Source organism: Prionailurus bengalensis, chromosome X (assembly GCF_016509475.1).
Source record: "Prionailurus bengalensis isolate Pbe53 chromosome X, Fcat_Pben_1.1_paternal_pri, whole genome shotgun sequence".
Taxonomy (NCBI): Eukaryota; Metazoa; Chordata; class Mammalia; order Carnivora; family Felidae; genus Prionailurus; species Prionailurus bengalensis.
The window spans coordinates 127794784-127817699 of NC_057361.1; the positions used below are offsets into that span (position 1 = coordinate 127794784).

General features: G+C 56.7%; 3 protein-coding genes and 1 pseudogene across 3 annotated transcripts; 1 reads left to right on the plus strand and 3 right to left on the minus strand.

Moving 5' to 3' along the window:
* Window positions 1-2180: 2180 nt before the first annotated feature.
* Window positions 2181-2776, plus strand: LOC122477505 (annotated as a pseudogene).
* A 1612-nt stretch (window positions 2777-4388) lies between these two features.
* LOC122477185 (cancer/testis antigen 1-like) lies at window positions 4389-5651 on the minus strand. The gene is made up of 3 exons (XM_043570043.1): window positions 5228-5651; window positions 4778-4906; window positions 4389-4527 (listed from the first exon to the last, which is right to left on the minus strand). Exons 1-3 carry the CDS (start codon window positions 5494-5496, stop codon window positions 4389-4391), a joined length of 537 nt encoding a protein of 178 aa, XP_043425978.1. The 5' UTR covers window positions 5497-5651.
* Window positions 5652-14412: 8761 nt separating this feature from the next.
* LOC122477365 (EKC/KEOPS complex subunit LAGE3-like) lies at window positions 14413-16086 on the minus strand. The gene is made up of 3 exons (XM_043570293.1): window positions 15399-16086; window positions 14983-15111; window positions 14413-14745 (listed from the first exon to the last, which is right to left on the minus strand). The coding sequence occupies exons 1-3, from the start codon at window positions 15779-15781 to the stop codon at window positions 14601-14603; spliced, it is 657 nt and encodes a 218-aa protein (XP_043426228.1). The 5' UTR covers window positions 15782-16086; the 3' UTR covers window positions 14413-14600.
* A 3598-nt stretch (window positions 16087-19684) lies between these two features.
* LOC122476837 (EKC/KEOPS complex subunit LAGE3-like) lies at window positions 19685-21428 on the minus strand. Its single transcript, XM_043569684.1, has 3 exons — window positions 20667-21428; window positions 20161-20286; window positions 19685-19948 (listed from the first exon to the last, which is right to left on the minus strand). The coding sequence occupies exons 1-3, from the start codon at window positions 20747-20749 to the stop codon at window positions 19822-19824; spliced, it is 336 nt and encodes a 111-aa protein (XP_043425619.1). The 5' UTR covers window positions 20750-21428; the 3' UTR covers window positions 19685-19821.
* Between the last annotated feature and the right edge of the window lie 1488 nt (window positions 21429-22916).

The following is a 22916-nucleotide window of genomic DNA, read 5'->3' on the forward strand; positions in this document are numbered from 1 at the left end:
TCTCGGGGTCATGAGTTAGAGCCCCACATTGGCCATAGAGCTTATTAAAAAAGAATAAAGTAAAAGGCTTCATTCTCCCTGTTGAAAATATGGGAAGAGATGGTCCCCTCCCCTTCCTTAAAGCATTTACTTTACACGACTTGTAAGTTCTTTCTTTGTTTCTTTGAAAATAGGTAGTATTTTTAAAGGGTAGAGGCGCCTGGGTGGCTCAGTGCTTGAGTATCCGACTTGAGCTCAGGTCATGATCTCATGGCTCATGACTTTGAGCCCTGCATCGGGCTCTGTGCTGTCAGCACAAAGCACGCTTCAGATCCTCTGTCTCCCTTTCTCTCTGCCCCTCCCCCACTCCTTCTCTGAATGAATGAATAAATAAATAAATAAATAAATAAATAAATAAATAAATTTAAGGAAAAAAAGGCTAAAAGAGCCCCTTGCCATCTTTATAACCCAGGAATGTGTTCTTCAAGGACCTGGGAAACATCTCTTTGGAATGTAAACATCAAGCAAGATTGTGTCCCGATCTTCAGTTTCTGTGGGAGGGTAGAAGCCTAACTTCAGTAGGCACCTTGCTCCAAGTTGCAAAACTAGCTCCTGTCATAAAGATATGAAAAAGCTTATTTTTTCCTTGGATAAAGCCGATTAATTGTATTAGTCTGCTCAAGCTGCTATAGCAAAGTACCTCACACTGGGTGGCTTACACAGCAGAAATTTATTTTCTCACAGTTCTGGATGCTAGAAGTCCATGATCAAGGTGCCAGCAAATTCAGCTTCTGGTGAGAATTTGCTTCCTTGCTTGTAGAGGTCCACCTTCTCCTCTGTCCTCACATGGCCTCTCCTCAGTGCAGGTGAGGAGAGAGCGGGGGAGTAGGGGCGGGGAGGGAGGGAGAGGAAGAGGGGGGTGCTCTCTGGTGTCTCTCTTATAAGGACACCACTCTTATTGGACCAGAGCCCCATTCTTATGACCTCATTTAAACTTACTTCCTCAAAGGTCCCATCTCCAAATACAGCCACACTGGGGTTTAGGGCTTCAGCATATTAATGTGGGGGAGGGAACACAAACGCACCGTCTGAAACAGCCACGACCTAATACACACGGCCACCCCAGTTCCCAGGGAAATTCAGGATGGACTATGTGGGGGGCCTGGTGGCGTCACGTCCTCTTACTTGAGGTCTACTTATGGTGGATGTTGAGAACACGTGATGAGCTCTACCCGCTTACCTATACAAAAGGGTGAAAGCTCCCTGTCTTTGGAATCTCTTAGCAGATTGCCTGTGATGCGCATCACATTCTGGTGCAATGCCTACTCAATGAGAAAACTGTTTTGCTTCCACAATTGTGGAGACTTTTTCTGGGTTGGCAGATGATTTGGCTCTATTTTTTTTCTCAGCTAGGAAAAATGCCTGAGAAGAGCCCTCTTCATAGTCGAGGGAAGAGGGCAGGGGGAAGAGGGAAACAGGTACCCCCATTGTGCCCTCCATTTCAAAGAGGGCCAAATGAAGATTTCAAGGTACAAAAGGACCTGGGAGTATAGAGAAGCCACTGCAAAGCCAGGATTGGGATTCTTATCAACCTTATGTTCTCCTCAATTCTTTCTAATTTTTTTTTAAATGTTTATTTATTTTTGAGAGAGAGAGACAGAGAGACAGAGAGACAGAGCGTGAGCAGGGGAGGGGCAGAGAGGCAGAGGGAGACATAGAATCTGAAGCAGGCTCCAGCCTCTGAGCTGTCAGCACAGAGCCCGACAAGGCGCTGGAACTCACTAACTGTGAGATCGTGACCTGAGCCAAAGTCGGCCGCTGAACAGACTGAGTCACCCAGGCGCCCCATGTTCTCCTCAATTCTTACCTACTTTGCCTGCATTTGCCCATTTCTGCATTTTTCATTAGTCACATGGATGTTCCCTGGAGCCGTAAGAAGGAAAAACACTCTCCCAGTCTCCTGGTGGCTCCACTCAACCGTGCTGAGGTTGGAGGGATAGTGTGGCTCAGACAGTAGGTGCTTGAATCAAACAGACCCGGCCTCTGTCAGCCTCCATTCTTCACCTAGAACCGGTGTAGAGACGACAGTACCCAGCTCACCAGGCTGTCCTGAGAATTACACATGACGATGTGGGTCGGGAGCATAGCATAGCGCCTGCACACAGAAGATTTTGATTTCATTCTATTTTCCCAGGGTGGTCACCACAATCACAGCAGGCACTAGTGGCAGAATTCTGGCTACCAGAGTGGCTCGCCTAATTGGCAAGTGAGGAATTTCCACCTCAGTGTTGGAGCACGTGGAAGCGTCATGAAGAGTGAAAACTACGCTCTCTCGAGTTATGTCGAATGGCGTGACTATCCCCTGCCTGCTGTGGCCCACATCGACAACGTCCGCCAGCCAGAAGGCCTTGAAAGAGAAGAGGCCTTCCTGCAGCATCCTCTCCACTGATGAAAAAGCTGAATCGTGCCACATTCAGTTCAACGAGAGCTTGGCTGAAACGAACAGGAGCACAAACAAGCAGAAGATGGTTGTAGGCACCACCATGTTCTCCATCAGCCACTGCTCTCGTTCTGATCTGGGAGAAGCACTGCGTGTACGGCCCCATCCCGCAACCTCTGAAGAGGAGTGGGTGGCCAAGCAGACTGAGAGGAGGCTCAACTTGGAAGGCCAGCCCAATCCAGGGCTTCTCAGTCAAGCGGGACTACGACAAAAACGAGTGGAAGAAACAGTAGCCCGCCACCCGGCCATCTGAGCCTCGCCTTGTCCTGCAACCTCCACGCAGCTCAGTGTACTTGCTGGGAACTGTTGTGTCGCAGCACCGATGCTAACAGGTGAGCAGCTTACGTGACAAAAAATATTTCCCCCAAACTATGCTACACTGCCTCTCTCTCTGCCTCACTCACCCCGACCGACCAATTGTCCCAGCACTTGTCTTCTCTGATTTGAAACAAGGCCAGGAAAGCACAACGTTCTTATTCTAGTGTTTCTAAGTTCTTTGCTCATGCAAATTGAGGTTTTTTTTTTAATATATGAAATTTATTGTCAAATTGGTTTCCATGCAACACCCAGTGCTCATCCCAAAAGATGCCCTCTTCAATACCCATCACCTACCTTTCTCTCCCTCCCACCCCCATCAACCCTCAGTTTGTTCTCAGTTTTGAAGAGTCTCTTATGCTTTGGCTCTCTCCCACCCTAACCTCTTTTTTTTTTCCTTCCCCTCCCCCATGGGTTTCTGTTAAGTTTCTCAGGATCCACCTAAGAGTGAAAACATACGGTATCTGTCTTCCTCTGCATGGCTTATTTCACTTAGCATCACACTCTCCAGTTCCATCCACGTTGCTACAAAGGGCCATATTTCGTTCTTTCTCATTGCCACGTAGTACTCCATTGTGTATACAAACCACAATTTCTTTATCCATTCATCAGTTGATGGGACATCTAGGCTCTTTCCATAATTTGGCTATCGTTGAGAGTGCTGCCATAAACATTGGGGTACAAGGGCCCCTATGCATCAGTACTCCCCTATCCCTTGGGTAAATTCTTAGCAGTGCTACTGCTGGGTCATAGGGTAGGTCTATTTTTAATTTTCTGAGGAACCTCCACACTGTTTTCCAGAGTGGCTGCACCCAAACTGAGTTTCTTCTTGTGGCAGAAAACAGATCCAGCCACGACAGGGATGCGGGGAAACCACCATTCTGCTGGTGCCAGAATTCTGGCACATTTTCTCGAGAGCCACTCTGTATGCTAGATCTGCCTCTTGGAATCCATCTTAAGAAAACAGCCATTCACGCAGAGACTTATACACAAGAATCCCACCGAAACATTATGTGTAATAGGAAAAAAGTTGCGAAGAACTGAAGTGCTGAACAAATGCATCATAATACATCTTGTACGTATCCATGCAATAAGATATTTTTGAAGAAGTTTTAGACAGAGGGAAAGCCCAAAAATGTTTCAGGAATTAAAAACTGATGCTAAACTTGAAAAAGCTTACTCCTTGCTATGATTGTTATACATTTAACGTATTCCTACAACCCTAAAGCTACGAGAGTATTCTGAAATCCTGACAGTAGTCAATGTTGAATGACAGGACCCAAGCAATCTTAATTTCCTTTCATTTCGTCAATTGTATTCGATCGCCTTGTACTAGAGTACTAGAACCAGAACCTCCCCTCCAACCTGAGGACACACGGAAGAAAATCTGGGTGCTGAAAAGAAACTCAGATACGGAACATTAACTCAGTTTTATTATCTGTATTCTTTAAGCAGCAACCAAAACAAGTGGGCACAGAGCACCCAAGGGCCAGTACAGGCAAATAACCAAGCCCCAGAAATAAAGTGGCAACTACTGCAAAGGTCATGCCCCTGGGGAAGGGCACATGGCCTTCCACTGGATACTGTCATGGACTCAGCCCCCTTTTCCAGGCCGAGGCCTAGAAAAAATCGCGGGCACCAAGTGCTGCATGGTCTGCACCACCATGGAAAGCTGGTTGAGCAAGGAGGCGGTGGAAATCTGCAGGAGGACAGGGTCTTCAGCAGTTAGTCGGCTAAAAGTAAGGGGAAAAGGAAATCACTTTAGATTTGAGAACTCCTGGCCCTCCTCACTCCAATCTCCCCCCTCAAGGTTACTCCTCCGTGTCTCCCTTAGAGCAACCCCTGAGGCTGCCACAGACCCGGGGCCCCATGTGCCTCCTTAGACCAAGCCCTTGGTGTCTGCACATCTCCAACCGAAGTGTCCGTCGGGCAGAGGTTACCTCAGCTCCCCACGGCCTCCCGCCAGCCCCTTCTAGAACTTACATAAACAAGTCACTGCCAATCACTGTGAGCTCCGTGTGAACCGCTTCGTGGTAGCATTCGGCACTCGAGGTCAGGTACTGGTAGGTCAGCTCCGCATCCACGTAACACAGGAAAGGCACCGTGAGGGCACTGGTGGACATTCGGTTAAGGCATATCTGGGTGGACCTCATGGAGGAGGCTTCCTTGCCCATCGGAGGCCCGCCTTCCCCCAGACCGCCCTTAGGGCCACCCAAGACCACCTCGGCCGCCCCTTCAGGAAACGTGCATCACGGCACCCCCAGCTGCTTCCTCCAGCCTCCCTCGGCCCCACCCCCCCCCACTTCCCTTCTGTGCCCCCGCAAGTCCCCGAAACCTCTCCCGCCCATCCACCGGGGCCCCCACCTGCCTCCCCTCCCGGCCATTCCCCACTGCCCCCCCCCCCCGACCTCGGGAGCTCCTTGGAAAGGATACAATTCCAAAACTTGCTTTTCTGAGGCTTCCCCGGAGGCCGAGGCCGAGGCCGAAGCCTCTCCCCCCTGCCTTGGGGCGGGCGATGCCCCCTCGACCTGGGGAGCTTCCCCAGCCACGGTGCCCGACGTCGCGGTGCCGTCCCGGCCTCCGGGATTTCCGGGGCCACTGGACGAGCCAGCACTACCCGTCGCACCACCGGTGCCGTCGTCCAGGATCTGCGCGCCGTCCGCGCCGTCCGCGCCGTCCGCACCGTCGCCCGGGGCCTGCATGGCCCCCACACCCGCCCGCTCAGAGGCCGCAGCCAAACCGCACGCCCCGCCGACCGCTGAGGCGCTGGGACTGCTTCACGAAGCTCCGCCCCTCCATGCGCAAGGCTGCTGGGGATGCCCAGGGCGCCTGCGCAGACAGACCTCTGGTGAGGTTTCTGGCATGTGATTGGTTCCCGCCAAGCTGGCCCGGCTGCCCACGGGCCGCCAGGGAGACCCCATCGGCAGCGCTGGAGAGACAGGGCTCCCTGACGAAGCCCCGCCCCCAGTACGCGACGCAACTCAGTCTCCCTCGCGCGCCTGTGCAAACAGGCCCCTCCTATTCTGGACGGAGGGTTAGAGTAGGAGCGTGGGGGTGGCGGAAGGTGGAGGGGGACAGACAAAGGGGGACAGAAAAAGGGGCAAATGTGGCGCGGGTAATGCGGTCAAGACGTGGCTGCCTTAGCTTTGTGGGGACGCTGGCCACCATGGTTAGGACTTGGAGAAGTGTGCACTGAGGGAAAGAATCTGCCGGTATCCCTGTGGTCCCTCGGTGCGTCTCAATTGCCCCATCGACACATGGCGGGTGGAGGGTGGCAAGCTGAGGGAAGTTGGATCGTTTCACAAAGTGTCTGCCACTCTCAAACTTTCCCGTTTCTGAGAATAACGGCATTCCTCGCTTGCAAGAGCTATTGATATGTTCTGGATAGAAGTCCCTTATCAAACACATGATTTTTTTTTTCAATTTGTTTTTTCAACGTTTATTTATTTTTGGGACAGAGAGAGACAGAGCATGAACGGGGGAGGGGCAGAGAGAGAGGGAGACACAGAATCGGAAACAGGCTCCAGGCTCCGAGCCGTCAGCCCAGAGCCCGACGCGGGGCTCGAACTCATGGACCGCGAGATCGTGACCTGGCCGAAGTCGGACGCTTAACCGACTGCGCCACCCAGGCGCCCCTCAAACACATGATTTTAAATTAAAATACATTCGCCCATTTTATGGGTTGTCTTCTCACTTTCTTGATTGGTACTGTTTGCAGAACAAAACTTTTAAATTTTGACATAGTCGGTTATCGATGGTTTCTTTGTCACTAACGTTTTTGGCCCCCATTCTATAGAGAGAAAGGCAGATACTCTGTGCAATACACAGTCCCACTGGGCAGTCACCTGTGTCAAAGAGTGGTGACTATGTGCATGCTGAGGTCACGCTCCTAAAAGCGGCTCATTCACTGGGTTCGATGGCTAATTCTATGTATCAGCTTGCCTGGGCATAGGGTACCCTGACAGAACGTTATTTCTGGGTGTGTCTGCAAGGATACTTCCGGATGGGATGAGCGTTTGAATCTGTGGACTCAGTAAAGTAGACCCCCAATGTTGAGCAGGCATCGTCCAATCCATTGAGAGCCTGAATGAAACAAAAAGTGGAGGAATGAAGGAGGAATTTGGTCTCTCCCCCAGGCCTTTCCTCTGCCTCACTGTTGAGCTGTGACATCCATCACATCTCACCTTGTCCTGCCCCCTGGGACTGGCATTTACACTGCTACCAGCTCCCTTGGTTCTCAGACCTTCAGACTCAGGCTGAATTACACCATCAGCTTTGCCGGGTCTCCCGCTCAGCTTGCAGGCAGCAGGTCATGGGACCACTCAGCTTCCATTCTCATCTATCCTATCTATCTATCTATCTATCTATCTATCTATCATCTATCTATCTATCATCTATCTATCATCTAATCTGAATGAATGAATTATCTGTTGGTTTGGCTTCTCTGGAATACCCTGACTAATACAGATTTGGTACCAGGAGTGGTTCTAGAGGAACAGAATTTTAAGGATGGGTTCTCGGAATTGGTTCTGAGGTTTCTGGAATTGGCTCCAATCTGATTAGATTTAAAGATGCTCGTGACTGTTTCTGGTAGCAAAGAGAACACTGGTAGCCTGTGACGTAAGCTGATAGAGATATGCAAAATATATGCACTGGCTACTCCTAATCAACTACTTATAAGAAACAAGGAGCTGGGTGACTCTTCTATGATACTTTTGAACCTCTTTGGAAAACTAACAAATATAATGACATTGGTTGGTAGCTCCTAATGTGGTTTGGGAACGTGGTTAAATGGAAGGATGAGCTCAGAGATTTGAATTCCCAGCTCAAACACCACATCACCGGCCTAGGGGCTTCTATGTGTGCCCTTTAAGAAATCCTACCGTTCTTTAGCCACAGAGCCAAAACTGCTGAAAATTCAAATGCAGAACCTAAGTGCAACTAACTGAACTATAATGCAAGTTGAACTCCCAGACTTGAAGTGTGCCCGCTGTGAAACTGAGGCCATTGATTGGGAAACAATGGGATCCTCTAAGTTGAGACGGAGACTACATGTGGGAAGACACTGCTGAGGCTGGGGGCATTGAGCCCCTAAATTCTTTTTTTAAAAAGTTTATTTCGGGGCGCCTGGGTGGCACAGTCGGTTAAGAGTCCGACTTCAGCCAGGTCACGATCTTGCGGTCCGTGAGTTCGAGCCCCGCGTCAGGCTCTGGGTTGATGGCTCAGAGCCTGGAGCCTGTTTCCGATTCTGTGTCTCCCTCTCTCTCTGCCCCTCCCCCGTTCATGCTCTGTCTCTCTCTGTCCCAAAAATAAAATAAACGTTGAATAAAAAAAATAAAATAAAATGTTTATTTATTTATTTATTTATTTATTTAATTTTGGGAGAGAATGACAGAGTGTGAGCGGGGGAGGGGCAGAGAGAGAGGGAGACAGAATCCGAAGCAGGCTCCAGGCCCTGAGCTGTCAGCACGGAGCCTGATGAGGGGCTCAAACCCACGGACTGCGAGATCATGACCTGAGCCGAAGTCGGACGCTTAACCAACTGAGCCACCCAGGTGCCCCATTGGGCCCCTAAATTCTGATGAGTCTTCTTTACCAGTGGAAATGGCCTCCCCACCCCCAGTAGAAGTGGCCTATTTACCCCCAGTGGCAGCAGCCTCCTAGCTCACAGTGGTATGGGCCTCTCCACCCGCCTCTGAGGGGATTAGCCACACATTGCTCAAGGAAACCATAACGGCCTCCCCGAGGCAGTTGCCGTGCAAGATAATGCTGATTCTCTTCAGGACCTACCCCCACCACCCCTTTTTGCTTCTAGACCTATAAGTAGACTCAAGTCCCAGCAGGCCCCTACAGGCAAGTTACAAAGCGTGACACATGAGGAGGTATGTTCCACTCCAAAAGAATGACTTGACTTTTCTAATTTATACAGACAGAAATCTGGGGAGCATGTGTGGGAATAGATACTGAGGGTGTGGGACAACGGTGGAAGGGACATAAAGTTGGATCGGGCCAAATTTATTGACCTGGGCTCGCTAAGCAGGCATCCTTCATTTAATATTGCATCTCCAGGAATTAGAAAGGTCTCTAAAGGTTTGTTTGTTTGGCTGCAACATGGACCTAAAGACGGCTCACCATGAACAGATTAGAAATGCTGGACCTACCTCGTTTTAGTATAGAGGAAGGGATCAAAAGGCTCAAGGGAGGGCAAGGAGGTCTGGTGCGGGGTGGGTGTCAGGAGGGGATGGGGAAGTCGGGTGCAGGTTGGCGATGGGGACACGAGGGGACAAAGTGATCGGGTGCTTGGTAGGAAAAGGGGTCAGGAGGGGAAGTGGATGATGGGTGCAGATTCTGGGTCAGGAGTCAATGGGGAATTGGGGTGCAGGGTGGGGGTCAGGAGGGGATGGGAGGTTGGGTGTGGGGTGGTGTCAGAAGGGGCCGGGAAATTCGGGTTTCGGTTGGGTGGGAGTCAGGAGAAGACAAGGAGGTCTGGTGTGGGGTGGTTGTCAGGAAGGGATGGGGACATCGGGTGCGGTATGGGGTTGGGGTCAGGAGGGGACAAGGTGATCGGGTGCGGGGTGGCGGTTGGGGTCAGCAGGGGAAGATGAGGTTTGGTGTGGGGTGGGGGCCAGGTGGGGCGTGGAGGTTGAGTGGGCAGTGGGGGTAAAGAGGATGGCAGAGGTTGGATGTGGGGTAGGGTGGGGGTCAGGAGGACACAGGAATATCAGGTGTGGAGTGGGAGTCACGAGTGTCCAGCAAGGTGGGTGGAAGGGTGGGTGTGAGGAGGAGTCATGGAGATCGGGTGTCAGGTAGGGGTGGGGATCAGGATTGGATGGGGAGGTGGGGTGTGGCGGGGGAGTCAGGGGGTGAGAGGGAGATCGGGTTCAGGGTGAGAGTCAGGAGGGGACGGGGAAATCAGGTGCAGGGTGGCGGTGGGGGACAAGAGAGAACGAAGTGATCGGGGGCTTGGCAAGAGTGGGGGTCAGGAGGGGACGCAGAGGTTGGGTGCAGATTCCAGGTCAGTAGCAGATGGGGAGATCAGGTGTGGGGTTGGGGTTCAGGAGGGGATGGGGCTTGGGTGCGGGGTGGGGTCAGGACAGACCGGGAAATTCGGGTGTCGGGTGGGGGTAAGGAAGGGACCAGGTGATCGGGTGCGGGGTGTCAGTGGGAGTCAGGAGGGGATGGCGAGATTGGGTGCAGGGTGGGGGTCAGGTGGGATCTGGAGGTTGGGTGCAGATTCCGGATCGGGAGTGGATGGGGATTTGGATTGCGGGGTGGGGGTCAGCAGGGGACGTGGATGTTGGGTGCAGGGTGGGGTCAGGAGGGGCCGGGAAATTCGGGTGTTGGGTGGGGGTCAGGATGGGACAAGGTGATCGGGTGCGGGGTACAGATGGGGGTCCGGAGGGGATGGCGACATTGGGTGTGGGGTGGGGTCGGGGGGGGCCTGGAGGTTGGGTCCAGATTCCGGATCAGGAGAGGATGGGGAATTGGGTGAGGGGTGGGGGTCAGGAGGGGACCTGGAGGTTGGGTCAAGATTTCGGGTCAGTAGGGGACGGGGAGATCAGGTGCAGGTTTGGGGTTCAGGAGGGGATGGGGAGATGGGGTGTGGGCCAGGAAGGGACGGGGCATTTGGGGACAGCGGGTCCAAACCTCTCCCGGGAAGGGCCGCACTGTGGCCGCCGAGCAGAGAAGGCGGTGGCTTCGGGGTGGCCAAGTCGCAGCGTGTGCAGAGGTGGGGGGCTGCAGCCCTTCCCACGTGCCGGGGACCCGCAGAGAGCGGGGTGCGTGGACGCAGGAAGGGACAAAAGAGCTCAGGCAGGGGAGGACGGCTTGGCAAGGGAGGGAGCGGCCCCTCCTCGCCAGCCCGGCTCCGGGGGGACCCTCCTCCCCCAGGTCCTCACCGCTCTGGACCGAGACGCCTCCTGTCGGAAGCCTAAGTTGGGGCAAAACCTGCAACAGACCATCAGCCTCGTGTCCGGCAACAGCTAAGGGTGGCGGAATCGGTGAGGAGGGGGCGTCCCAGGCCTGAGGTGACCTCGGGGCCGAGCCCTGGATCGGGTGGCACGGGGGCGGGGATGGGGTGGTCACCGGTCTCTCGTGCCCTGCGCACACCCTGGCCCCCTTCATTAGTGCCTTTCTTTGGGCCCTGCGTGGGGGCGGTGGTGACAGGACCAAGGGTCCTGACCCTGGCAGCAGCAATATCCCCGCCCTCCTACCCTCGTGCCCCCGGGTCGTGCCAGCCCCTGCCCCCTCTTCCTGTTTATACCCCCAACCACCTATTTATTTAATTTATCTGCACCTCACCGTGTCCGTCTGTCACCACGTGCCCCTTCTCTGGGATGTGGACAACCTCACGCCCCTTCTGTCCTTGGGTCGTCCTGGCTCCCTGGTGGCACGGTCAGCCTCGGCCTCGCCTCTGGCACCTGCCCCTGGCCGTGGCGGGCCCCGCCGGGTCCGAGCAGGGGCCCCCGACACCAGCAGCACTTGATGGCGAGGAGGGGGGCGCCCAGGGTGATGCGGCGAAGCCATCCCCAGACTGTGGCTGCGCCCAGGGGTCTCCCCGCGGCTGGGTCCCGGCATCCCCTCCGGACTTCTCGGGGGTCGGACCGTACCTTTCTCGGGCGCCCTGTCCCCAGCACCTGGGGAGCTATGAGCGGGTTCGTGCCAGGGCCCCACGTGGGCCTGGGGGCTCTGGAAGTCTCCTTCTCCAGGCCCGAGCGCCCAGCTTCCTCGGCGTGGTGCCCGCTGAGCCCGGACCCCTCACCCCCGCTGCCCTGTCCTGCGCCCGCCCCGAGTGGCCGAGGCGGCAGTGCCTTACCCCTCTGTTCCCTCTTCCCCCTCCGAGGAATCTGGCCCCGGCGCGTGGTCCCGGAAACCCAGCTGTCCCCTCTGTTTTGGCATGAGCTTCTTTGTCGTTGTTCCTGGAACCTTGTTTCTGAATTAAACGTCGGGAAAACGGTGGCAGTGTGTGGCAGGTGGGTGGTCGGCGAGCAGGGAAGCAGGTGGGGAGGCTGTTGGACTCTGGAGGAGCTGGGCTCCCTTTATGGGAGGAAGGGTGACCCGTTGCAGGGGTCCCGCGCATCTGACGAGGTCCAGGGCCACGTCCGATCCGTGCCAGCAAACCCCGGTGGCTCTCCCGTCAAGATCCAGTCGGAACCCGTTCCCTTCTCCCCACCTCCACTGGCCGCAGCCTGGGGGTCTCTCGCCTGCGTGCCAGTCTCCCCACTTCTGTCCTGCCTGCCCTCGTCCCCTTCCCAGCGCAGCAGGCACTGGGAACCTGATAAGACGTAAGCTGCATCCCGTCCCGCTCCGTTCAAGACTCCCTAGGGTCATCGACAGCACCCAAGCTCCTTCGTGTCCCACGACGCTTTACTGCCGCAGGTGCACCTCCATGCTGACGGGCGCACCTGCTTCTTACCCCCCCCCCGACACCTGTGAAAGTAATGCAGGTGGGGAGAGCGTGGGACGCAACCTTAAGGAGAGCGGCCAGGAATGCTATTTGAGTGGGCCAGATGGAACCCCGGGGGACGAGAGGTCCAGGCAGGGAAGAGGCAGTGCAAGGGTCCTGAGGCAGGCGTGGGCCTGGTGTGTTTCAGAGAAGGGAGGAGGCCAGTGTGGCTGGATCCGAGTGAGCAAGGTGGAGAGGGGAGGGAAGGAGGCCGTGGAAGATGCGGGCCGGATCACATCTGATGCGGCGGGCCGCGGGGCAGGGCTCTGGCTCGTCTCTGGGAGGGGAGCCCGGGGACGCGTTGGAATCGATTTGTTTTGTGACCTGGCTGACGTGTTAAGGCCGCCCGGCACCTTCAGCAGTCCGTCTGTGGGGCCAGGGCGGTGGCCTAACTCTGGGCTTTGCTGGGAGAGGGAGGGAGGCTCACACTAAGTTCCGGTCTCTTGACGATCTGGCCCCACAATTCCGGGCCAGTCTTGGGAGCCCTATCCGGAAAGGGTGGGTCCCAGTGCCCCTTCTCTTTGTCCCTTTCCTCCAGCTGCCCCTTGCAGTCCCTCCCCTCCCTCTCTGGACTCTTACCCACAGAAGACTCTACCACCATACGGCTTGAAGGCCTACCAGCTAGGAGCCAATGCCTTTGTAAACTTAAAGAGCCCAGTTTCTCTGTTAAAAGAAGGGAGAGCCACGTTCTCAGGTGAAGTGACAAGAAAACCTACGGTTCCGCAAGTCAATAAAGGACAAGACTTTTCTATTGCAAGTGAAGAAAGACAAAAAGAAAAGCACTAAAAAGGATTCACGACGGGGGTGCCTGGGTGGCTCAGTCGGTTGAGGGTCTGACTTCGGCTCAGGTCACGATCTCACAGTTCGTGGGTTTGAGCCCTGCGTCGAGCTCTGTGCCGACAGCTCAGAGCCTGCGGTCTGCCTCAGATTCTGTGTCTCCCTCTCTGTCTCTCTGCCGCTTCCCCGCTCACGCTGTCTCTGTCTTGCTCTCAAACACTAAATAAAACCATTCGAACAAAAGAGAAAGAGAAGGAAAGAAAGAAAGAAAGAAAGAAAGAAAGAAAGAAAAGAAAAAAAAGGATTCATGTTGGCTTAACCAAAGGGAGAGTTTCTGGGTGTGTGTAACTGAACGATCGTGGCGGGGGCAGGGGGCGGGTAGTTCTGTCTTCAGGCATGGCTGGATCCAGGATTTGGTTCTCTGCCATGTGCCTTCCTGCTCTTGCTTCCCATCTGTCCAGTGTCGGCCTGTTCCCTCCCCCCGCCCCCGTAGCCCCGGCAAGGCCGGAAAGGAAGGAACCAAAACCGTGTTTGCTTACAGAGATCATGACCATGCATGTAGAAACTCCGAGGGAACCCTCGTGAGGCTAGCACTCCTGTTTAGCGAGGTTCCAAGACACAAGCTACCCAGAGGGAGCTAACCACCCCCCACCTCGCCCCCAAACCCGTAGCCACTTGTGGCACCACTCCCTTGCTCACCGGAAACAAGGCCAGTAAGCCCCAAAATTCCTATTCTAGTGTTTCCGTGCTTATTTCCCTGGTACAAAAGGAGTCTTCTACTTCGGTAGGAAGCCACCCTACTGGTTGGTGATGCGGGGAGACCAGACTTCTGGCGGCGGGGCGCCTTTTCTGGAGAGCACTTGTGTGCCGAGAAGCTATAGAACGCGGGAATTCTACCTCTTGGAAACGATCTGAAGGAAGTAACTGTTCGCGCAAAGACTTCTGTTCAAGAATCCCATTGACTCACACGACCCATAATAGGGGCAAAGCTGAGAACGACCCGACTGCTCACCATTATGTAATAATACATTTGTGTGTCTCCTGGATAACAGTTTTTGAAGAGTTTTTAGGGAGTGGGAAAGCTAGTACGTTCAACGGGGAAAAACAAAAACAAAACAAAACAAAACAAAAAGGATCCGGAGAAAAGTTAACGCTAAACTGGAAAATGCATACGTTATACGTTGTTATCCATTTAACGGGTAAATACAACTAGGAACGTATTCCAAAACGTCAGCGGTATTTAGCGCTGAATATAGGACCTGATTTTCCTCTCCCTGAGTCGTCTTCGATAAGCTTGGACTGCTGGACTACGATTCCCAGAACCTCCCTTCCAACACCAGAACAAAGGTAAGAAAATGTGGAGGCGCAGGAACTGAGAAGAAACTCGGACACAAAAGAGTAGCTCAGTTTCATGTTGTGCAGTAACAAACACGTAAGCGCCCGTCCCTCCGGGCGCAGGGAAGGAACTGAAGTGGGCCAAGAGCCACCGAGGCCCGGACCTGCAGAACGTTAGACCCCCGATAATAAAGTGGCGAGGACGCCAAGTGTCAACGCCCCGTGCCTTGCCCAGTGAGGGCTACCAGGTTAGGCCTCGGCCCCCTTTCCCGGGCCTAGGCGTGGCGGAGGCCGGGACCCCAAGGCGCGAATGTTTCGTATCACCAGGGGAAGCCGGTCCAGGAAGGAGTTGACGGACACTCGGAAGCAGATGGGGTCTTCAGTAGTCCATCTCCTAGAAGTGAGGGAAGAGGGAAATCCGGTTAAAGGGGAGACCTGCTGTGGAGGTGCAGGGCACCAGCCCCTTCCCCCACACAAACCCCCCCCCCCCCCCCCCCCCCCCCCCCCCCCCCGCCTTCCACCTAACGCGTGCGTCGGGGCCTCCACGACGGCACTGGAAGGCAGAGATGCGACCACGGCACCCGCCGCCACCGCCCACCCGTCCCGCGCCTACTCTTGTTGGAGGACTCACACGGCCAGGGCGCTGCCCCTCACGCAAAGCTCCTTCTGAGCCAACCCTCGGTGGCGTTGGACGTGTGTCGTCAGGGCCCTGCGGGCCATCTCTGCCTCCAGGGGCGACCGGAAAGACACAGTGAGCCTGCTGGGAGGCACCCGGTTAAGGCACAACGGGCTCCTGGAGTTCCCATGGCCTGAAGCCTCCTGACCACTCAGAGGCCCGCTTCTACCCCCGGGACACTCGCGCTCCCTCCCGCCACCTCTGCCCACCCTGAGCCGCTTCCCCCACCCTGGGGGCCCGCGGGCACCGGCCGTCCCTGTCCCGCCAGGCTGCCCACCCCCGCCCCCGTCCGTCCCGTCCCCGGGCTGCCGCCCTGCTCCCCAGCCACCCCGCCACGGCCCCTGCCCAGACAGGCTCCACGGAAAGGATACAACTCCAGCAGTCCTGAGGAGGTCCCCGCCGCCACCGGCGCTGCGTCTCCACCGGGGGCCAGGGCCCTCGGGGCCCGTTCGGCCAGGGGAGGGGCGCAGGCCCCCTCGACCACTGCTCCCTTGCTGCCAGGGCCACCCTCGCCATCGTGGCGGCTGCAGTTGCCCTGGCAACCGGGACCTCGGGGGCTAAGCTGGGGGTCGTGGCCGTCCGTGCCTCCGTCGGAGGCCTGTGGGCCTGCCCCCGCGTCCTCCGCGCCACCCTCGGGAGCCCTCGTGACCGCCGCGCCGTCCGCGCCGTCATCGTCAGGGGCCTGCGTGACCGCCACTTCCTCCGCGCCGTCGTCCGGGGCCGGAGAGGCCGCTTCGTCGTCCGGGGCCCTCATGGCCGCCGCACCGGCCTCCTCAGAGCCCACCGCTACGCTGCGCCCACTGTCGGCGGACCGCTGAGGCCCCTGGCAGGCCTCGCGAAGCCCGGCCCCTCGGCGCGCAAGGCTGTCGGGGATGGCCAGGGCGCCTGCGCAGACAGACGCCGCGGAGCTGGTTCCCACCGAGCCGGCCTCGCTGTGTTGGCCCAGAGCCTGGATCCGGTCGACGCTGACCCCGAGGAGATGGAGGCTGGTTCCGGAAGCTGCGCCCCTCGACGCGTGACGTCACTGTCGGGCTCCTTCGTCCCCGAGAGCATTCTGGTGAGGCCACTGGCACGTGACTGTTTCCGGCCTGGCCCGCCCCTCCCCCCAAGCGTGTGTCTGCGCAGGCGCCAGCCGGGCGCACTTGTGAGCAGCCCCCTGACCGCCGCCCGCCCGGGTCCCGGGCATCGAGGCGTGGGCCGCGCTCAGGCGCTTCTGGGCAGCACCGTGCCTGTCCCTGTCTGTGGGCTCCCCGTACGACTCGGGTCTGCGTGTGCCGGGACCCGTCCCCGGGGGCCGGGGGGGCCGACGCGGGATGCCGAGCAGGGGCCACTCCCAGGCCCTGCCTGTCCTCAGGGAGCACGCCCCGCGCGGCCCCTAGGGGAGCTGGAAGGGACGGGCCTGGCTCCCTCACCATTTCTCGGTCCCGGGCGCCGTCAGTCCCCTAGTGCCTGCCAGCCTGGGGGAGGGTACACCGCCGAGGGCGCGACCGGCCTCTGGCCGGGGGCTCCCGGGCTCCCGCCTCCCACACCGCAATGGCTGTGGGCTTGGGCCGGGGGCCTGGGGGCCCAGGGGGGCCCAGCTGGACCCGAGGGCAGCGGCATGGGGGAGCACCGCCCCGGCGACAGCTCCCCGGTCGCTTTGCCCTCAGCTGCGGCAGCCCTGACGGGCTGACCCCCCCCAGGAACAAAGTCTTGCGGCTCTCGGGGGGGGGGGGAGTGCTGGACGTGCCAGGGGCCCTCAACTGGGAGGTGACCCTGTGTCTGCCGGCCTGCTGGGTGCTGGCCTACTTCTGTGTCTGCAAGGGGGTCAAGTCAACAGGAAAGGTACAGCTGGAGGCGGGCGGGTCGGGGTGGGTGATGATGGCAGGGGTGGGGGCAGCATGGCCGGTGGGGGGCAGGGGCACCCCGCCATGCGAGGTGACCTGGCCAGGGCCTGAGGCGGGGGCAGGTCCTTGAACCCAGCCCGGTGGATTTCCCACGCGTGCCTGGGTAGTCCTCCGCAACCTCCAAACTCCAGCCCAGCCGCCTTCCGTCCTGAGGGGACAGGCCCAGGCGACCGCCAGCTGAACTTGCCCGTGTCGGGCATCCCCGCCCCAGTTTCCCTCTCTTCCTCACTCACTACTTCCTCAGTCTCTGCTTTGCGGCCAGCCTGGGGGGACCCGGCCCGTGGCCCTCCCTTGCCTACCTGTCCTGCTCTGCTGAGGGTGGGACGGAGGCAGAGGTCTTCGCAGTCACCTTGCTGTCGCCTCTGTCTCTGGCCGGCCCAGTCCACTCCGTCCTGCCCAGGACCCTGCCTCTGTGCAGAGAACCACAGGAGGCATGGGACCTGCCTCCAGGCCATGTCCTGCTCCCCACCCGGGGAAGGTCCTGCCTCCGCCCTCCCTCTCTACAGCTGACCTGTCCTTGCGGGGGCGGCCGATGGCCAGCTGAGCACCCCGCTTCCTTCGGGAGGAGCCCAGGCTCTGAGGAGTAGAAGGGGGGGCTGCAGGCTGGCCTCCCGCTTGACCTCGGAGCGGACCGTACCACAGTGGGGGGAGTGTGGCCCGCCTGTCCCCCTGCTGAGGCTGGGGGCCCCTAAGTGGGGAGGCGGGGCCGCAGGGCCCCTTCTGAGCAGGTCCCCCCCTCCGTCCCGCCCCAGATCGTGTACTTCACAGCTACCTTCCCCTGCGTGGTCCTCGTCGTGCTGTTGGTGCGGGGAGTGCTGCTGCCCGGCGCCCTGCATGGCATCATCTGCTCTCTCAAGCCTGACTTGTGGAAGCACTCACTGGGTCGTGAGTGCCGGCACCACGTGGGGCGTAGAGATCACGCACGCAAGGATGTCAAAGAATTGAAAACACTAAAGGTCAGGTAAAGTCATTGTGAACCTTTTGGGGGAGAAATACACAAAAAAGAAGTGGGGACCACCCTCAATCCCACCACACAGAGATACGAGGTGTTTACACTTCAGGCTACCGTGGCAGGATTTCCGTGCACATATACAGTAGCTGCCTAGGTTGGGATTTTAGTGATTTCCCTTTTGCACTGTGGTTTTTTCCTATGCGACCGCATCCCTGTTCTCCGTGGCCACTAACTACTTTAGCTCCAGTCGCCATCCCTTCCCTCCTTGCCTCCTACTGGCAGGCTTGCCCCCCGACGGGAGCCCCTTCGTGACCTTCCCAGACCGCCGATCTGATCCGCACCTGTGCTCAGTCGCCCCCTCCAAAGGCCGCTTTGGTGTGTCCACCTGTGCCGGGGAAGGGGACGGGGTGCGGGGCCGTGTCCGTCTGGGCTGTGGCCCATCTCCCTCCACGAACCGCTGCGAGGTCGTGGAGCCCCACGTGCTGGGGACACTGAGCCCAAGGAAGAGGCAGGGCCCTCTGGACAACAGGCCGTGGAGTCTGGCGGCCTCCCACGAGGTCTGGGGAGGGGCTAGGGGTGTGGGGAGGGGGTGGAGCTGAGGTAGGACTGGTTTGCGTGGGTGCAGTGGGGTCACACGTCACAGCGCGTGGCGACGATTGGTGAGGGAGCAGCCGCTGGAGAGGCAGCAGCTGCTGGAGAGGCGGCCGAGGGCGGGGTTTATAGTCGTGCACGTGTTGAGAGATCCTTGTTTCCCGGCTGCAGGTTCCTCCTGCCCGTGCCCGGAGATGAGAGCTGCCTGCCCCGTAGACAGTGACAAAGAACAGGGCAGACAGAGACAGTCCGAGGCTCAGGCTGAGGCGCTCTTTGGTGACACTGCTCATTGAAATGCTTCCACCAGCCACAGGCCGCTCTAGACACTGGCCACCTTCTTGCTGTGACACCTGCCTCCAGGACAAGGCAGCTGTGCCTTTACTTTCCTCACTTGTCCTGAGGACCTATTTGGAGACGCTCAGGTACAGATTCGTAACTATAGAGTCACGGCGTTCTCCACAGCTCAGTCTCTCTCTGCTGACAGTGCTAATTCTCCCTCAGGCAAGGCTCTGTTCCTCCTCTCTCCGTTTTAGAGACTCACCTCCTGCGCCGGGGCGTCGCCCATTCCCCTCCTCAGCCACTCGGGTGCCTTGTCCGTGGCCCCACTGTTGTGCTAAATAAGAGAGTCTTGGAGGGGAAGGCAAAGGGTAATGTACCTCACGTCCCCTCCCCACCTCAGGGAGACCTCTTCCCCTTTTTGTTTTCCTCAAGGACCCTTGTCAGGACTTCAGGGAAGCAAGCAGCAGCGTAATAAACTGGAAAAACACTTTGGGGAAGGATGATACAAGTGAGAGCCAACCACAAGGAGCTCTGAGAATTGTGGGTTCGGAACCTCAGGGAATGAGGCCTCTGATGACACGGGAGTATAGAATGGGCAGTGGGGCCGACCTAGCCAGCTGTGCCAGCGCTCTTCTGCACAGATCTGAATCAAGGCCGATAAGCCACAAAGTCCTACTCTGCAGGTATTATACATGACTACGTACATGCTAGTATAAAACTAAAAGTTCTAACATGTTGACAGTAGTTAATGTCCTGAATAACAGGACATCATTTTTGTCTCCCATCGCCTAACTTGTCTTCTTCAATTGCCTTCTAGTACTTGAGTATCTGAATGTCAGAATCTCTCCCCCTACCTGAGAACAAAGGCGAGAATAGGAGAAGGCGTAGATGCTAAAAAGAAACCCAGACATAGAATAGTAGCAGTTACCATTTGATCACCAAAAAAAAAAAAAAAAAAAAAAAATGTGGATCTGAAGCACCCAAGGGCCAGTATAGGCAAAAGATGCGGCCTCAGTAAGAAAACGGCAGCTGCTGCAGGAATCACTGTCATGTGGGGGGGACACAGAGTTGGGTCCAGCCACCTTTTCACTGCTGCGGCTTTGTGAAAAAGGGGGGCATGATGATCTGCATGGTCCGTATCACTAGGGAAAGCTGGCCAAGACAGGAGGTGATGGACATTTGGAGCTGGCCAGGGTCATCGGCAGTCAAGCGGCTACAAGGTAGGAAAAAATAAGTCAAGTTAGAGGGCCGGTGGGGCACCTTCCCCGCTCCGCCCCTTCACACAGCAACGATCCTAGAGCACCACACTCCTTCCTTCGACTCACTCCTTTCCTGTTTCCCTTGTCTGCGTTACAGCTCCTCCGGAATTGACCTTGTCCCTGGTCACCTGCCACCACCCTCTCCCTGGACCGTTCTAGAACTAACACAGTCAGGATGCTGCCGTTCACATGGAGCTCCTCCCGAACCGGCTCCTGGAGCTCCTCGTTTGGAGTCAGGAACCTGTGGGCAATCTCCGCATCCATGGCCGAGGGGAAAGGTATAGTGAGGGTGCTGGTGGAGACTGGGTTAAGGCACCATCCACAGTACTAATTTTGCCTGTGCCTCAGGCCTCCTCTTCAGTGAGGCCTGCCTTCCCCACCCCAGGCTGACCCTCAGGCTGTCCACAACCTCCCACCCTATACAGCCAGGCCACCCCGGATAGCATTGTCCCTACCGCTTCAGTCCCATCAGGCGGTCCACCCCACTCCCCATCCTCTGTCAGCACGGGCCAAACCCTAGCTGATACCCTCCAGGTGCCCGGAGCTCCCTCCTGCTCCCCTTTCAACCCCACTTCCCCAAGTCTCCCCCCACACCCCACCCCGCCGCGCGCCAAACCACCTCCAGCCCATCCCCCTGCCGTCCAGCCCGCTGGGACTCCTTGAATAGGATACAACTGAAGCAGTCGGTTACCAGGACCTCTGGCGCCAGGCGCGGCATCTCCACCAGGACCTGGTGTGTAGGGTGCCCGCTCCATTTGGAGAGCGCCACCAGAGGCGGCACCTACCTCTCCCACAATGCTGGTTCTTTCCGGATCGCTCAGGCCTCCGGGGTTGCTGGGATGGCCAGGGTCACAGGCACCACCCGAACCACCAGGGACTCTGGGGCCACTGACACCACGAGGTCCACCTGGCACACACTGGCCACCACCTGCTGCGCCCACCACCACGCCCACGGCACCCGTGCCTTCGTCTGCTGCCCTCACGGGGCCTCCACCAGCCACCTGAGACCCAACTTTGAATCCGCCCACCCTCTCAAGGCATCACTGAAGGACAAAGCGCTCTCTCACAATGCTTCACCCCTTTACTCCACAATGCAATTCCGGATGCCCAGAGCAACTGTCCACACGGACCACTGGTAATGCCTCCTGACCTGTGATTGGTTCCCACCAAGCAGTCCCTTCTGTAGCCAATCAGTTCTCACCTATGAAGCTCCACCCCTTAGAGTGCCACGACACCCTCGGGCGTCTGCCCAAACGGGCACCCGCGTGGATGCGTCTGCCTGAACCAGCCGTGCCACGAGCCTTCGACGGCCCGCCAGCTGCGATATCCAGGAAGCCTCTGCCTGACGCTACTCCCCACACGGTGGTGCGGCTCATGGTCCCCACTGTCCATGCCCAAACAGACTGCCATGGCCCAACTCCTAAAGCCTCTGAGCACGTGACTGAGCTGTGTAGAACTCCGTGACTCTATAGTTACGAATCTGTACCTGAGCGTCTCCGAATAGGTCCTCAGGACAAGTGAGGAAAGTAAAGGCACAGCTGCCTTGTCCTGGAGGCAGGTGTCACAGCAAGAAGGTGGCCAGTGTCTAGAGCGGCCTGTGGCTGGTGGAAGCATTTCAATGAGCAGTGTCACCAAAGAGCGCCTCAGCCTGAGCCTCGGACTGTCTCTGTCTGCCCTGTTCTTTGTCACTGTCTACGGGGCAGGCAGCTCTCATCTCCGGGCACGGGCAGGAGGAACCTGCAGCCGGAAAACCAGGATCTTTCAACACATGCGTGTCTATAAACGAAGCACCGCATCGTTAGAATGAAAGATAAAAACCATATGATCATCTCCCTAGGTGCAGAAAACGCGTTTGACAAAATAGAACATATTTCCATGATAAAAACCCTCCACGAATGGGGGCAGAGAAGTTGTATAGCTCAATACCACAAAGCCCACATACGACAAAACCCACAGCTGACATCATACGCAACAGTGAGAGGTTGAAAGCTTTCCCTCTAGAATCAAGAACAAGGCAAGGCTGGTCAGAGACGTACCGGGTTAAATTTCAATCCTTGACGTTGAAACGTGTTGAGAATTGGTCCGTGGCTCAGAAAATGCTTTATCTTGGCGAACACATACTTGTACTTGAAAAGAATGTGTAGTGGACACACATGTGAAATTCAGATCTCCTGTTTAGTGTTCTAAAGACATCGGTCAAGGTAGGTGATACCACTGATCGTATGTTCTATGTCGGGGGACAACAGACTTTTCACATAAAAGAGGCCCCGGGCTGGATTTGGCCAGGAGGCGGTAGTTTGCCAATCCCTGCTCTATTTCTTTTAACAGAGTGTGTTGTCTCTCTCTCTCGCTTGCTGAGAGAGGATGTTAAAATCTCCAACCGTGATTTTGGACTTGTCCCTTTCACCTGTTAATCTCAAAAATTCTTGCATCGTGCGCACGCCTGTGTGTGTGCGTGCGTGCGTGTGTGTGTGTGTGTGAGTGTGCGTGTGTGTTAAGTTTGTTTATTTTGAGAGAGGGGGAGAGAGAGAGAGCCAGTGGGGGAGGGGCAGAGACAGAGGGGGACAGAGGATCCAAAGCAGGCTCGGTGCCGACGGGCAGAGAGCCCGACGCTGGGCTGGAACTCACCAACGGTGACATCATGACCTGAGCCGAAGTCAGACGCTTACCGACTGAGTCACCCAGGCGCCCCGTGTATTTTGAAGGTGTGTCATTAGGCACAGACATATTTATGATCATTTTCTCTTCCAGATGGATTCATTGCTGCTGTTACTAGTATGAAACGCATCCCCTCATCTTTGGTAACACAGTTTTCCTCGAAGTCTGATTTCTCTAATATCGATATAACCACATCAGGCTTCTTTGCTCACTATTTATTCGTAAGTCCTTTTCCATCCTCTTACTTCTAACCTATTGGTGTCT